The 17113-nt window shown below is 45.4% G+C and overlaps 1 protein-coding gene across 1 annotated transcript in view; it reads left to right on the top strand.

The window, feature by feature from the left end:
• Positions 1–17113, top strand: part of SLC37A3 (solute carrier family 37 member 3) — a 34699-nt gene that overhangs the window by 6750 nt on the left and 10836 nt on the right. The window contains exons 2-11 of the mRNA XM_035127398.3: positions 858–1040; positions 1511–1625; positions 5294–5386; positions 7000–7083; positions 7965–8110; positions 9040–9136; positions 10255–10339; positions 12402–12619; positions 13191–13332; positions 13933–14034. Coding sequence (XP_034983289.3) covers positions 946–1040; positions 1511–1625; positions 5294–5386; positions 7000–7083; positions 7965–8110; positions 9040–9136; positions 10255–10339; positions 12402–12619; positions 13191–13332; positions 13933–14034 — 1177 coding nt within the window. The 5' untranslated portion in view covers positions 858–945. The remainder of the gene's footprint in view (positions 1–857; positions 1041–1510; positions 1626–5293; positions 5387–6999; positions 7084–7964; positions 8111–9039; positions 9137–10254; positions 10340–12401; positions 12620–13190; positions 13333–13932; positions 14035–17113) is intronic.

Below are 17113 nucleotides of genomic sequence, written 5' to 3'. Positions count from 1 at the left end.
TGTGTGTGTGACTCTGGCCAGAGAAAGTCAAAATGGTGTCAGTCAGGCCTGTTTTCCTATGCTGCTTCAGACATGTGCCTGTACATTCATGTACATGTTTATGAACAATTATATCTATATCTATATATAACCTTAAAATTCTTACAACAGCACCATCAATTAACATTCTCTTGGTGCCATATGAAAACTACTTCTAGGCATTTGATGGATTATAATGATTTTGCTGTATATTGATGTTACTATTTTCTCTGCTATTTTATTTTATTGCATCTGTTTTATGCATGATTTTTATTGTATTTTCCAGTTTTTCATTATGCTTTATGCACTTAAAATTTTGTAAGTTATTTGGACACACTCCTGTGTGTGTGTAAAGGGACTCATCAGTGGAAATGATAATAATTTTCTAAGCCAATTTTCTCATAATTAAGTGACACTGAGTTCTATGAAACTTTTTAATTTTATTTATATGACACTGCATCATAAAAAAACCCATCGCATTGGTTTACAACAAAATGGAAACATAAAACCAGACAATAAAATCACAAAAAAAGTTAAAAGCAAGTTAAGTGCAAAAAGAAATTGGAAACGAACAGCAATAGACCATTGTGGGAAATCTATTCCTAATTGCCTGCAAAGGCCTGGCAGAACAGAATAATTTTCAGTAGAAATTGGCACAAAAGGCGCCCATTGAATATCTGTTGGCAGAATGGGTCAATGACACTAAAGGTTTGATTTCTCATCGTCAAACAAACCAGACCATCCAACTCGGGGAATGTCCAAAAACTCTTTGAGGATTGCAATAATAAAATGCTTTTGATTATGTTGCCTATGCTTACTTTTCCCTCTTTTTTATTAAGGGAGAAGAGAAATGACCTAATCCACGTTCTACCCTGAAAGGGCAAAAGGGGGTTGGGGAGGGGAGTTGGGGAAGCCAGAAGGAGAGCGATGCCCGGAGTTCGGAGGAGGCTGCCTGCAACCAGGACCCTCACGTCGCAGTGCACACACCATCATGTCGCCGTGTTCCTGCTCACGTTCTTCAGGTATAGGTTGTTGCAACTGAGTCTGTACGATAGCCATTTTGTGGGGTTTGCGGACAGTTGAGCAAGTTGAAGGTGGAGAGACAGTTAAGAAGCTGATTCTGGATGGAGATGCTTGCTTGATATATGCTTGGATCTTCTTGTTCTAGAACATGTGTTCTCCTCGTTGCATATGCTGGCTGGGGCTACAAGTTGCCAACCCCCTGCCCCAGCTCATCTTCTATTCAGTTTAGTTTCTGGTTTGGCTTTTGGGAGGTTCTGTTCTTCTACAATGTGCATGCGAAAAGCGGTCTTCCCGAGACCAGTTTTTTAAATCCTTCCCCACTCTATCCAGGATTGCACTTGCCAGTGATCAGGGCAGCACCTCTCAGGAAACCAAATAACAATTCTTGTAGATATGAGAAAATAACCTCTGTGTGATATTCCTTCTTTTTCTTTCTCTCCCATCCTCCCCACCCCCTTGAATTTCCCAGCTACTCTCTGCTCCATGCCTCCCGGAAGACGTTTAGCAATGTCAAGGTCAGCATATCCAACCAGTGGACCCCCTTTCCCCATAACAACACCTCCCCCAACCTCCAGCCAAATGAGGTAAGTTAGCCATATCCATCCATTTCTTTTTTTAAAATAATTTTTATTCATTTTACAATAACATACTATTGAATTCCATCTCAAATTCCGTTCTTATGTACACATTTTGGCTATTAAGCCTGACTTCCATCAACCCTTCCTTATGGTTTTCTCACAACTATTACTAAATTCTATAAATTCCGGATCGCGGTTCGTAACCCGAATAGTTCGTAACCCGAATGCGATGCGCAGCGCCATTTTGCACATGCGCAGACCGCGCGCGTGTGGCTCTTCTGCACACGCGCGGGCGGCAAAAACACTTCCGGGTTTGCGCAGTTCGTAACCCGAACTGTTCGCAAACCGAGGTGTTCGTAACCCGAGGTACGTCTGTAATATCCTAAATCCTCACTAAAAATCTTCTTTACAGTGACTTTTATTATTTAACTTACAGAGCTTCTTGCAATCCTACCAACGTATTTGTATAAATGCAATTGTCCTTCGGATACTCTACAAATTTAGTCCAATCTTTGATGAATCTCTGGTCCCGCCGCTCTCGGATTCTTCCCGTCATCTTGTCCATTTCCGCATACTCTTAACAACTTCATTTACCACTCTTCATATCCATCCATTTCAATGTGTTTAGTTTGAATAGGGCTAACCTAGAATTCATATTACAGGTCTGCAGATTACCCCCAAAAGAGATGCTTTCCTGTCCACCAGGGAGGGGTGGGCCCAAAAGCTGTTACTTGTGAAGTGGTAGCTCATCTCACAAAGTTGGTCACGTGGAAGGGGAAGCTCCCTTCTCCATTGTGGGAGCCGAAACAAATCACCTGTGCTTTCTTTGGGTACCATCCAAGCACTACATCCTGTTGTCGCAGGAGAGTGATCTATTGGAGGAAGCTTCCATGGGGCTGATTTCACTGCATTGTGCCTCCCCGTGGCATCTGTATAGGAGCAGTGCTGTGAAAGAATGGCTCAGGGGGCCACACCTTGCTCTCTCCTGCTTGTGCGAATCCAGCCTGGTTTCTTAATAAGCAGAAGGCACAAGATTTCTGACGTAGGTAATCTTGACTCCATTAAATATTGACTTTGGCCAGCGGTTGGATGTATTCATCCAAACCACCAAAAACAAGGGAAAGGGAGACTCTGCGACATTCTCTTTTTCAGCACTCTAGGCTTTCTAAGATTGCTCCCAGTTCTATAGTGCCTGGAATTTTCCTTCAATGGAAGCAAGAGAGGCAAACGACTGTTGTCCTTTAGCAGCTGTAGCAGCAAAAGCTCTAAGGAAGATTCTATAGAATTGGGTGGGACTTGCCTCCAGATAAACCTGAATAAGATAACACTATATTTTTTGTGTGCCAGCTTCTGTATTCTTGGGTTGCTCTCTTTCCCCCAGACTGTGAGTGAGACAGTGGCAGATGTGTATTTTGCCACCCAAACGGACCCTTTTCTCAGAAGCGGACAAGTACCGTATTTTCCGGCGTATAAGACGACTGGGCGTATAAGACGACCCCCAACTTTTCCAGTTAGAATACAGAGTTTGGGATATACTCACCGTATAAGACTACCCCTCTTCCTAAGATCGTCTGTGGGCCAGACATGCCCGCGCTGCCCATATTCAAAATGTCTGCAGCACCAGAAATTGCTTCTGCGCATGTCCGGAAGCCGAAAATCGCGTCTGGACATGCACAGAAGCAATTTCTGGCGCCGCGTTGCCCATTTCCAAAATGTTTGCAGTGCCAGAAACCGCTTCTGCAGCTGCATATAAGACGACGCGGCGTATAAGACGACCCCCAACTTTTGAGAAGATTTTCCTGGGTTAAAAAGTAGTCTTATACGCAGGAAAATACAGTACTGTCTGCCAATCATGGTGTTGGAGCTGTGGAGAACAAGTGCTTAGGAATAGCTGGGGTGCCACATTACAAAATCTATAGAAAGAGGATTAACACAGTGGAATTCTCTCCCTTGCTTACAAGGTGGAGGGAGACATTTTTCTCTTCCTTGCAAGTGAAATGGGGAGGGAACATTTTTAGCATGCTTATAATAGAAGTGAGCCAGGCTGCCAAGAACCAGATCGAATTGCTCTGGGGGCCTAGATTTTACTTACGGGCCAACAGTTGGCCATACCTAACTCTACATAAAACTAAAGTTGCCGTAAGGCTGCGATCCTCTGCATTCTTACTCTGGAGTAAGGCAAATGCATTCAGTGATTCTTGAGTAGACATGCTTAGAAGCTCAGGTTGCCTCCCTTTCTGATTCAGGGCAAGTACACACAGCTCCACACTTAACCTTAGTCCAGGGGTCCCCAAACTAAGGCCCGGGGGCCAGATGCGGCCCAATCACCTTCTAAATCCGGCCCGCAGATGGTCCGGGAATAGAATGTGTCCTTTTATTTAAAATGCATCTCTAGGTTATTTGTGGGGCATAGGAATTTGTTCATTTTTTTTTCCAAAATATAGTCCGGCCCCCCACAAGATCTGAGGGACAGTGGACCGGCCCCCTACTGAAAACGTTTGCTGACCCCGCTTTAGTCCTTTCAAAAGGCTCTCTCTCTCTCTGTGTGTGTGTGTGTGTGTGTGAGAGAGAGAGAGAGAGAGAGAGAGAGAACAATACAGTCATCAGCACTCTTGATTTATGCCTTCAGGTAGTGTCAGAAGACTAATGTATCCCTCGCTGTTAGAGATTTGTGCTCCAGACAAGCATGTGGAAAATGGCTTGGCTGTTGGCAAGTTGTCACTTGGAAGCTGCAATATAATCTGTCATTGCACATTGTTCTGTTTGTAATGGCACAGTAAAGGTCACAGACATGGTGCCTCTGGGCAGAGATGTGCCCACAGAGAACTTCATTTGTGCCTTAAAAGCCCCTTCCTCTTTCCCTCCTCCCTGCTTAAGTTCATCTTGAAAGAAGTGCTTCCCCGCAAGCCTAATTGCTGCAGTATGTATGTGTGTCTTCCTACAGATTGCAGGTGGGGAGAAAAGTTTTTAACTTTTGCCTCCTCAGCTGATCTCTCCAGCGGGACCTCCCAGCCCACACAGTAGGCCTAGGGGGGACCCCAAACCCTCCCCCCCATTTTAATTACTGGTATGGAGGGGGAAGAGAGTGTGCTTTGCATTGTGTACATGGCTATGGCTGCTTTGCATGCATAGTGTCTGCTTCTCCAGTTTGCATATGGTCCCAAAAGAGTTGGTGGTTAAATTAAAAAAGTTGTGTTCAAAGTAAAAAAAAGTCGCAGAACATCATGACAGGACACAGATCTGGGCCTACCAACCAATCGACACTCAGTAGAGAACTGAATAATGGTGTACCCTCTCCCCCCCCCCCAAAAAAAATTAAGAGTAAGTGTAAAATGCAGACACTTTGAAATATTCACACGTGAAGCAGCCCTTTCTGGGTGGGGTGTGTTTGTACTTTGAAAAGTAAGACAGTATAGGACCTCTTCAGTAGAGCCCTAAAGAATGAAAACGTTAACATCTTTATCTAAAGTGCAAAAGGGACTGACCTCTAGTGGTTGGAGTCAGTGTTACAGTACAGTACTGAGATTGCTTTGTGCTTCTGATGAAGGCTGGGGCATTGAAGATGCGTCTCACCCTGCTTATCCCTGGTCATTTTTAAGTTGGTGTTAGGCTAGGTTATCCCATCAGCACATTTGAGGTCCCTATCTTGGGGTGATTTTTGCTTCTCTCTGCAGCTCTGGAACAATAGCCATATATTTCCCGACACTAGGAAAGCCACACTCTTCCTTGGAACTTTGGACACCATCTTCCTGTTCTCATATGCTGTGGTGAGTGAAACCTTTCACACATCAAACTCTAAAAGCCTGTCAAGAGAGAGAGAGAGAAGATCACAACCCCTTCAGGTCTGGTGTGGGGTGTGTGTGTAGGTGTGGAGGACTCCCTGGTCTTGAATGGGGTAACTGTGCCCCTGAAGGACCAGGTGCGCAGCCTGGGAGTCATTTTGGACTCACAGCTGTCCATGGAGGCGCAGGTTAATTCTGTGTCCAGGGCGGCTGTCTACCAGCTCCATCTGGTACGCAGGCTGAGACCCTACCTGCCCGCAGACTGTCTCGCCAGAGTGGTGCATGCTCTGGTTATCTCCTGCTTGGACTACTGCAATGCGCTCTACGTGGGGCTACCTTTGAAGGTGACCTGAAAACTGCAGTTAATCCAGAATGCGGCTACTAGACTAGTGACTGGGAGTGGCCACTGGGACCACATAACACCGGTCCTGAGAGATCTACACTGGCTCCCAGTGTGTTTTTGAGCACAATTCAGAGTGTTGGTACTGACCTTTAAAGCCCTAAATGGTCTCGGTCCTGTATACCTGAAGGAGCGTCTCCACCCCCACCATTCAGCCCAGACACTGAGATCCAGCACCGAGGGCCTTCTGGTGGTTCCCTCGTTGCGAGAAGCGAAGTTACAGGGAACCAAACAGAGGGCCTTCTCGGTAGTGGCACCCGCCCTGTGGAACGCCCTCCCAGCAGACGTCAAGGCAATGAGTAACTATTTTACTCTTGGAAGACAATGAAGGCGGCCCTGTTTAGGGAAGTTTTTAATGTTTGATGCTGTACTGTTTTTAACATTTGGTTGGAAGCCGCCCAGAGTGGCTGGGGAAACCCAGCCAGATGGGCGGGGTATAAATATATTATTATTATTATTATTATTATTATTATTATTATTATTATTATTATTATTATTATCATCTTAAGAACCTAGGAAGCTGCCTTACCAAGAGTCACATATTTGGTCCATCCGACTCCGTATTGCCTACATGGACTGACAGTAGACTGCCATGGTTTCAGACAGGAGTCCACCTGCCCTTCCTCGAGATGCTGGGGTTGATGCTGGGACATTCTGTGGATAAGGCTGCTGCTCCGCCACCACCCAGCTACAATCCTTCCCAGTGAATTAAAATCTGGATCCACCAAATACTTGTGTGGCTTTGCAGAAGCCAGGGCATGGATGAATTCCTGCCTTCCCTAACTTGGTGCCCTTCAGAGGTTTGAACCTGTGACAATTTGCATGCAGAGCATGTGCTGCACCACCAGGTTTGGGGGGGGGGGAAATGCACCACTGATGGTGGAAGATTCCGATTGGAGGAATACACTTGGCTTCTTTGCTGTCTTTTCAGCATCCAGATGACTAAATGGTTTTGAGGTCTGACCAAACTGCCCAAGTTATTGTTAAGTGTGAATGGTACCAAAAATTAGTGTTGGAAACATAAAGCTGAGCACTAGACATAGATCTTTAATTATGAGCTGTTTGCACCAACTGCCTCTTCTAGAATACAAACCACAAAGAATATTGCGGTACCTTAAAGCCCTCCTGTGTTGAAAGCATTCATAGTTCAAAGCCTGCCATTATATTGTTAAATTATAATATTTTCCTCTTTTTTAAGGGTCTTTTTATCAGCGGTACTGTTGGGGATCGCCTGAATATGCGCTGGGTCCTGTCATTCGGCATGTGTTCCTCTGCAGTAGTGGTAAGCTGGGAAATCTCAGCTCAAGTTGGGAAGAGATGGGCAGTTCCTACAATGCTTGGTTTCTGACGTGGAAAATTTCATTGGCTCTGTAGTCAGACTTATTCCTGAGGCAATGAGAACTTAGGAGTCCAGGATTTTCGGAATCTTTTGATTTTTGTGTATGGTAAATTTGTATCCTCTGGCCAAGGGGAGTTGTTGGATTCATTAAAAATCCTCAATGCTGCACATGTTCAGATACTGCAAGGCTTCAGCTGGTTAAACACAACCAAGCTAGTATAAAGAAAAGACATGAAACCTGACTGCACTGCTTGTTGCTCATGCAGGCTTTTGCAAACCCACTCTGCAGTGAGATCTTTTTTGGCCTTTCCAAATTAAGCTGGTTCAACTGGGATCTCAATTCCATTGCTTGCACGTGTCTGTATGCTTCAGATCTTAGTAATTCAGTCAAGAGATTGGGGAGCACCCAATTATAGCATCTAGAATTAATTGGCTGGAATTGCTTGTTTTCAGCCTTAGTAATTAGCTTTACATTCCTTCTGAATGCAGCGCAGCCTAGATTGATATTGACCTACTAGGGCTGTGTGGTTCTCTTTGTCCTCGACATTCCTCCTTCCTTTTTAACTCTGCTTCATTTCTTCTTCCACCTTCCATTCTCATTTACCAGCCCCAAAACGTCTATTCTCTTAAGCCGCAGTCTTGTAAATCAGTGCCCTCTTTGCTTTGTCTCCTATAGTGAGCAAGGATCACTTCCAGGTGACTAACCAGGGAAATATTTTACAGAAGTGTTGCTACTTCTTTTCCTACTGGTCACAAATGATTAACACTTTCACCTTGCTGCTTTCACCTTGCTGTTAACAGTGTCACACCTTCTTTCCTCCCAGGTGTTTGTTTTTGGCACTGTCACTGAATGGCTGCATTTCTACAACGAGTGGTTCTATTGCTTCCTGTGGATCGTGAATGGCTTGCTGCAGTCGACTGGCTGGCCCTGTGTCGTAGCCGTCATGGGAAACTGGTTTGGCAAAGCTGGGTATGTTTGTTCCTCCTCAGTCACTTCCTATTCATTTGTTCCTTGTCTCTCCCCTGTGTGTGCATTTTGCAGTGTACCTGTGGTGCTCTCAGATGTTGCTGAACTACAGTTCCCACCATCCTCGGCCATTGGCCATGCTGGCAAGGGCTCATGGGAGTTTGAGTCCCAACAACTTGGGGGGGCAGGCGGCACAGGTTCCCCATCCCTGTGATATGCGCTGGAGTAGATCTTCAAACTTAACAAAAACACTAATGAATAAATACACATATAGATATATAAATAATATGTGTTTGCATGAGCTTCAGTCCTGAGGTAATTTCTGAATCTTCCTCAAGTTTCTGTGTACAGTGGTACCTCGGTTTAAGTACACAATTGGTTCCAGAAGTCTGTATTTAACGTGAAGCGTACTTAACCTGAAGCGAACTTTCCCATTGAAAGTAATGGAAAGTGGATTAATCCATTCCAGACGGGTCTACGGAGTACTTAAACTGAAAGTACTCAAACTGAAGCGTACTTAATCCGAGGTATGACTGTAAACAGAATCATTTGTTTTGTCAGAAGCTCTTGGACTGCCTTAGTTTTCATTGTAAGAAGTGACACGGGTTAAATGGCAGCATTATCTCTGGTGTGCAGCATTGGGTGAAGTGCCCAGTTCACTGAAAACAGACCTCTTGTGCCAGTATTTCTAGGTAGCCTAGAATCCAAGAATGATTGGGTGACGCACACAGAGCATCTCTCTGCTAGCAATGTTGGTATTCCCAATGAAGTAGAGAGACCTGTGAAGGTTTAACCATGCATGCAAGTTCTGTTAAGGAAGTGCGGAGAGGAGAATTTCACTGTGTGCGCCTCATAAACTGGACTCTTCTCCGTCTTCATTTTCAGCAGTTAACCAATCTTTTTATTATTATTTCCTTTTCTTGGACACTCAGGAGGGGGCTTGTCTTTGGTCTCTGGAGTGCTTGTGCCTCGGTGGGCAACATCTTTGGAGCATTCCTTGCCTCTTCAGTTCTGCAGTATGGCTACGAAGTGAGTGGAGCTGCTTGCTGTTTGCCTTCCACATGCACTAGAGCTAGTCTTGATATGCAATATGGAAAACCATGAGTCCCCCGACTGGAGCTCATTTTCGAGGGAGATGCTGTCTTCAGCATTGTCTTAATATCTACACGAAATCACTGGTTGGGTTGTTCATGGTGGGCAGCTGTGGGAATGTCTGTTTTGCCTAGCGTTGTCCCCCTCCAACCCAAAGAGAATGTTCTTAACGTAGGGCTATTCTTGGGTCTGGACCTTCTCCTGGATGCCCAGATTGGAGCTGTGGCCAAGAAGGAAGTTCTGTCAGTTTTGGCTGATTCTTTAATCAATACCTTCCTGGAAAAGAAGCACCGAATATCAGGGTGCATAACATGGTAGCCTCTAATCTGGAGTACTACAATTCAGTCTACATGGGGCTCCCGTCAAAAGCTGTCAGGAAAACCACCTGCTCCAAAACATGGCAACTAAACTAGTGTTTGGCATTAGCTGTGCCACTGTTCTCTGTTAACTTCAACTGCTGCAGATTTGTTCCTGAGCTATATTCATAGTGCTACCACTTGCTTCTAAACCCTTAATGGTCTAGGTCAAGGATATTTGCGTTCCTTCTTCCATAGGAACCTTCCTAATCACTAAGAAATGGGTATAAGTACCTTCTTGTGATCCTGCAGACAGAATGGACCTTTTTGGTGACGGCCCCTAAGCTTCGAAATCGTCTTAAGAATTAGTTTTTTTCCCCATTTTACTTCGTGTCTCTACTTGTAATTAAAGTTGTATTGTTTAAAACCTGGTAATCCAATCTGGTAGGATAGGAAAGCTGGATGAAAGGCAGTCTAAATAAATACATAAACACAAAACTCCATATTTTTTGTCTGGGTTTTTTTTTTCTCCCCACACCAAACTTATACCAAGTAGTTCTGTTTAAGTTTTTCCATTGTGTTTATTTGTGTCATTTTTCATGTTCTGTACATCTCTTAACGTTTGCTGTTTTTAAGGAACTTGTAAATCAGTTTTACTGGCATGAAGTGCTGAAAAAGGGGGGTGCTGTTTTCTTAATTTAAGATGAGGAGACTAAAAATACATGTGTAAGAGCTCTGCATTTGTTTCCCCTCTTTCAGTATGCCTTCCTGGTGACAGCTTCAGTACAGTTTGCTGGAGGAATCATTGTCTTCTTTGGCCTGGTGATTTCCCCCAAGGAAGTAGGTGAGTAGCAGTGAGGTCACCACATCCTCTGACTTTCCTACTTGCAGCCCAATTTCCTTTGATTGCATTAAGTGTATAGTTTGTGGATGATAGCAGTTCAGCTCACATTCCACCAACTCTGTACTGGTTACACAGCTGCCTATTCATTTCCAGATCCTACTTAAAACACATCCTTTGGCCTTTAAAGACCTAAAAAAAAATTGAGGCCAGGTTATCTCAGGGACAGTGTTAAGATCAGCCTCAGAGGCCCTGCTCTGCCCTGCGGGTAAGGACTGCAGGGCTAGCATCAGGAACAAGGCCTTTTCAGTGCTTGCCCCACATATTTGGAACTCTAGCCCTGGGGAAGCCCACTTGGCTTCATTTCTGCTGCTTTTTAAATGAAACTTGATGTAATTTGTTGCATTTATTGTTTTTAGTTTCATGACGATGTCATGTGCACTAAACTGTCTGTAAAAAAACCATCATGTGAAACCATTGGGCCCTAAAAGGTGGGTTAGACATTGCTCTAGTATGTTGCTAAAATTCCGAAACTTTTTCGGCACGTGCTCAGCTCCTGCTATTATTATAAACTGCATCTTAGGCAGTGGCATTGAGAACCAGTGGGGTGCAGGAGCTATTTATTTAAACCATTTACATTCCCCATTTCTCACAAAGTCGAGTCAATTAGCCAGGCAAAAGCAGGGTAGTAGAGAGAGATGAAATCACAAATACAGGGGTACCTCGCAAGACGAAATTAATTTGTTCTGCGAGTCGCTTCGTACAGCGAAAATTTCATCTTGCGAAGCACGGTTTACCGTTTACCCAGTCTACCCATTTAATTAACTCGTTCCTATTCGTCTTGCGAAGCGCGGCCATAGGAAACTTCGTCTTGTGAGATGTCTCGCGCAACACAAAACACTTTTGTCTTGCGAGTTTTTCGTTGCACAAGGCATTCATCTTGCGGGGTACCACTGTATGCAGCAAAACACTAGCAGCAAAACAGTGTGAGCACAGAGGCAGGAGGCAGGTTGAAGAGCAACTTTTGAGCAAGTAGCAATGGTTCAATACAAGCAGGAGGCAATCCCTGTTTTGTTTTGATTTTTCCCTTTTTTATTTTTGTTTCCCATCAAACGTCCATTTGCAAACAGGGTTTCCCAAACTTGGATCCCCAGCTGTTTATGGACTACAGTTTCCCATCATCCCTGACCACTGGCTCCTGCAAGTCCAAAAATATCTGGAGACCCAAGTTTTGGAAAGAAACCCTGACCTAGGACAACTGTATGGTCCTCTATGTCACGGATGCATATTTGTTGAGATTCCTGCATTGCAGGGGTAGAAACTGGTGACTCTGCAGAACACCCATCTAGAAGAGTTTCTAAGCCCAAAGCATTGTAACCAGATAGAATGGCTGCTGATGGAGAAATAGGAGTGAGACTTTTCTTACATTCTCCCACATTCTTGTTCCCTGAAGCCGCTAAGTCTTTCCAAGATTAGGAGTGTCCAAGTTCAGTGATGAGATTGGGGTGGGATGCCCATGGGTGTGTGTGTCTGCTAAGGGCAGAGGAAGTTGTTAGAGGAAGGGCAGATTTGGAGAAAGGTTAACATTGGATGTGCGGCAAACTAACTCAAGTAGCTCCTTAGCAAGCCTACAGCACAGAGTCTTCCTCCCTGTTCCTCCGTTAGAGCTGCTGCCGAGAGACTTAAAGTATCTCCTGCTTTTTGAGTACCAGCAGCACCGTCAGCGATGCAGAACTTGCCGTTTGGGGACATTCAGCCGCAGCCATATAGGGAATGCACTAATTTGTTGTGTCTTCCAACTAATGGCCAGACACTCAAAGCAGAGAGAGCCGACGCCAGGATCAGACAGGATACTTTCGAGTGCTCTAGAAGACCAGGGGTAGAAACTGGCGACTCTGCAGAACACCATCTAGAAGAGTTTCTAAGCCAAAGGAGGAGGACTGAGGTATGGGAGAGGAAGCGAGCCAATCAGCAGGGAGGAGAAAATGACCCGAAAGAGCAATCGCTGGGAGAGGGGATGGTGTTGTCCTTTCTTTTTAATTTGCGGCCCCTTCTGCTCTTCCAGGCCTCCCTGACGTTGGCGAAGAGGGCGATGGTTCTGCTGAAGAAGATGTCAGTGAACCGTTAATTGGTAGCAGTGGCGACGACGACAACAATGACGATGATCAGAATTACTCCATTCAGGCAGCTGATCTGAGCAACAGCGGCAGCGGCAGCAGCAACGCACGCCAGCCCAGGCCCATTGGATTTTTTCAGGCTTGTTGTCTACCTGGGGTTATATTGGTAAGGGCTCCTGATGTTGTTAGGAACACGTGGCACTCTGGTCTGTGTACTCCATAGGGATCTCTGCAGCTTCCCCCAACTTGGTGCCCTCCAGATGTTGTCAACCCCAATGAGCCTCGGGCCAGGGATGCGATGCAACAACACCTGGAAGAAACTGGCTTGGAGGACAATCATCTAGTGAGGGAAGCGGCCTCTTTCATTCTGGGGTCTCTGACACTTCAGGAAATTCACCGTTGGGCAGCTTTATTGAGGCTTTCTCTCTTGTCTTCACAATAGCAAAGCTGGTTGGGCAGAGAGATGTGACACAAGGTAGCTCAGCTGATTAGAGCATGGTGCTGATGAACACCAAGGTTGCAGGTTCAATCCCCATAAGGAACAATCCTCCTGCATTGCAGGAGGCTGGACTGTGATTCCAACTCTGTGATTCTATACCTAAAGCCACCCAGTGAACCTTGTGGCAGAGCTGGGCATTTGAACCCGGGCCTCCTTCCTTCTAACCCATTACGGTGTGCTTGCCATGCTCACGTTGCTTCAGTTCTAACAGCTTTCCATTGGGTTGTGTTTCTTTCAGTATTCCTTGGCCTATGCCTGCTTGAAGCTAGTGAACTACTCCTTTTTCTTCTGGCTGCCTTTGTACCTCTATGACAATTTTGGGTGGAAGGAGGCGGAAGCTGATGAGCTGTCGATCTGGTATGATGTCGGAGGGATTATAGGTATGCAGAGCAACATGCAATTGCTCCCTCCCCCCTTTTCTTTCTTTTTTTCTTTCCTTGAGAATGGATTTGGGTGGGAGGGGAAAAGCAGGCACCATTTTTGCACCGGCTCGGGGGTTTAAATTGCTTTCCATTTGCCTGTTATTCATGATATGTTTTGCTGCATTTAGGGTATATTTATTAAGACCTAGTATGGTAGTGAGCTCAGGAGGCAGAGGTCTGGGATGGGATGAGAGACTGGAATGGGGGAGCTTTGGCCCCTCACAAGATGTTGGGTTACATCTCCCATTGACACTTCTGGCTAGGACTGGGAGGGGGGGAGTTGGAGTCCAGCAACATCTGTGGGGTGATGTGTTCTTCCACATCTGGAATCTGGGCATGAATTCTGAGTCACGAGGAGACCCATGAAGCTGTACACTACGGTCAGGCCTCAATGTCTAGATCACGTTGCTTTTAAACGGTGACACCTGATCCTCCGTTTGTGTTGTATTTTGCTTATGGTAAACTATAGCCTGCTATTACAGTTACCATTGAAGGCACACCAGTGAGTGTCATCTGCATTTCTACCCAGAAGGCCCCATGTCACTTTTATTTCTGCAGGCGGCACCATCCAAGGCTTCATCTCTGACAAGCTGCAAAAGAGAGCCCCGGTGTTAGCCGTTAGCCTCATCTTGGCTATTGCAGCTCTCTTGGGATACAGCCGTGAGTACTTCTCTGCTTGGTATGGGGTTTAATAGTGTGGGGTCATGTGTAACCTGCACCTTGTCTTCTCTAGTTCAACACATGGTGTGGCTTCAATGATACGTAATCAAGGAGACAGTTGAAATGTGTTATGACGGTGCTTCGTGTCTAATAAGGCAAGGGTTTGGGGTCGCCTTGAGTTCAGATGAAGTATATCAGAAGAGCTTGCTGGATGATCAGGCCCAGGGGTCCCAAGAGTGGTCAGCCAAGTGCTTTGGGGAAGCCCCCAAACAAAAGCATTGCATGTTTCTTTTTTGGGTGAGCGAGGAAAAGGGCACGCAGGGTGGCCTGCATGCATGAAACACCATTGTGTGTTGCGTCTGTACACAGGCATATCCACATCCATTTGTGCATTCCATGAGTCACATCAACCTCCTTTAAAGCGGGGTAGGTGAGAGCTTTCTAGCCATCAGAAGCAGTTTCCACCATTGGCTCAGATCAATGAGCAAGCCAGACTTGGAGATTTTTTTGTAGGGATCAGGTAGTGTTACCACTCTAGCTTACTAAACTTTGCTTGCTGCATTGTCTGATCTCCCTGTAAGTTTTTCATCTGGCCAGAAAGGATTGATGCTATATACCAGGGGTCCCCAGACTACGGCCCGGGGGCCACATACGGCCCCCCGGGGACCCCCGCTGCCTGCTACCGCCGTCTGCTCTTACCAGCGCGGTGCGGAAAAGCGACGGAAATAGCTTGTGCGCACGCGCAAGCATAATTTCCGGTGTACTACCGGGTCGGAGGAGGCTTCTGCACATGCGCACAAGCTATTTCCGGCGCTTTCCAGGTCAGGAGTGTGCCAGAAATAGCGTTTGTGCATGCGCATGGGCGCGCACAGCCGTGCGCTCCCGCGCCCCTGCATGCACTCCCCCACCCTCCGGCCCACCACGCAATCGCCGCAGTGGGCATCCGGCCTGAAGCCGGGTAAGTTTGGGGACCCCTGCTATATACAAATAGAATCCACCCTCCGCTGCCCCTGATAATAATTTTTATTAGTTTTCAGTTACAATAATCCAATAATAGCCTCATTATAGCAATGTCAAATTATAATACGATTACTAATACCAATCATTCAGATGCCAAATTATACAATTTAGATGGCCCCCCGCATGCTAGAATTGATGGTTTGATGATTTACTTTATTTCCGCGTTCCAAGCTCTTATTAATTTCAATTGCACTCCAGGCAAAATAACAATCCCTTATATAACAACTGCAATATTAACGACTTCCATTTGTATTGACACATTAAATGATTTATAAATCTACAGGTGAAGCATTCAAACCACATCCTTGTTCTTCCTGTGTGTGGCAATTATTCTGTCCGTGTTGTTTCTTCCTGTCCTTGTAAAATATTATGCCTATCTTTTCCCAGTTGTTGCTGTGCTCCATCATGCCTTGGGCAGAGCTAATATCCCATTGTTGTTTCAGAAGTTCTCCATTGCTTCGTCCTGTTCCTCATTGTTTTGCAATTTTAACAGCAGCTGCAAAAACCACACAATTAGAATCTTCATCCTGATCCCACTCTAGCTCAAAGACCATCTGTTGCATCCCACGGATTGCAAGACAAACTGTTTAAAATGTCTTTCGTTGCATGCAAATATTGCAGCCATAGGATTATGCAGTCTACTCTTGTGAGTTACACGAAGTACTTTAACGAGCAGAATTCTGCACCTTAAGAGTGTTGTGTCTGATCTTCTTCTGGCAAGAGAAAGATCAGCTTTCCTCTTTTTTTGCATGTTTCTCAAGTGAATGTCATGGTACCAATAAGAGTAGGTAGTGATGCATTTCAAATTTTATGCCAGCTAGATGGCAGTGAACGGTATTGCTCCTGCTTACTGTGCTGAGGCAGGTATTGTGGAGCGGCTTCCTGGATTTGGGAATAATTGCTTCAGGCATGCAATGGGCGATTGTGGGAAATCTACCATTCTCAGCCTGAGAAACTCTAATGCATAAATTAGCAGTGGGAAACCTCCAGCCCCCAGGGTTTGCAAACTTGGGTCTCCAATTGTTGTTGCACTACATCATCGCCAGCTAGCAGGACCAGTGGGTCGGGGATTATGGGAACTGTCCTGCAAAAGCAGCTGGAGACCTGAGTTTGGGAATCCCTGCTCCAGCCTATTAGTCCTGCAAAGGCTGTTTTAAGAAAAAGTCCTGCTGAATCGGGTGCTGAATCAGATGCCTGTGGGAAGTAAACAGTTGCATCTTGCAGCACTCTCTTCACCAGGGATTCCCGCAAAGTGGCATTGAGAAGCACGCTGCCTCAAGACAGTGCAGGTAGAGACTAGTAGCGACCAGCATTTTGTTGGAGTGAATTCCCTGGTTTAACTACATGCTGTGCGGGGGAAAGTGCTTGTTGTCCTGTATGCTCCCACATTCAGCTTCCAAAGATGGCCCCAAGTTCTAGTATTGTGAGAAAAGGAGGAAAGCTTACCTGCCATCACTTTCTCCACAATATGCATAATTGCATGCATCTTTGTCATGCCCTCCCTTACTCGCCTTCCCCCCTCCAACTAAAAAGACCCAGTTTTTCTTATCCCTTGATCATTTTGGTTCCCCTTTTTGTGTAGGCTTTTCAGCTCTACAATATCCTTACTGAGATAACAACAACAACAACAACAACAATAATTTTTTGTTCCCCAGCCACTCTGGGCGGCTCCCACTCGAATATTAAAACAATACAGCATTAGCACAATTACAAAAGTCACAAACAATACATAAACCACATCAGAAAATAACACAACCGAATGGAAAACCATTTCCACATACATCAAAATCTAAAACTAAGAATACAGCCTTAATACAGTTTAAAATAACATAGGTAAAAAATAACAGGAATTTAAACAAAAAACAAAACGGAGCCCTCTCTGCCCAGCAGCGGCGGCGGCAACAGTCCTTTATAGGTGAGATGATGAGACCAGAACTGTGCATAGTATTCAGAGTGCAGGTGCCCCATAGATTTTTATTCTTTCTTTGGCCATCACTCGTAGCCGAGTAAGATTGTCTTCCATAAACACGGTTTTAACAATGGTTCCGTAAGTGACTGT

Source organism: Zootoca vivipara, chromosome 9 (assembly GCF_965207765.1).
Source record: "Zootoca vivipara chromosome 9, rZooViv2.hap1.1, whole genome shotgun sequence".
Classification (NCBI taxonomy): Eukaryota; Metazoa; Chordata; class Lepidosauria; order Squamata; family Lacertidae; genus Zootoca; species Zootoca vivipara.
The sequence above is the reverse complement of the archived record's forward strand: the minus strand, read 5'-3'. Positions and strand labels throughout refer to the sequence as shown.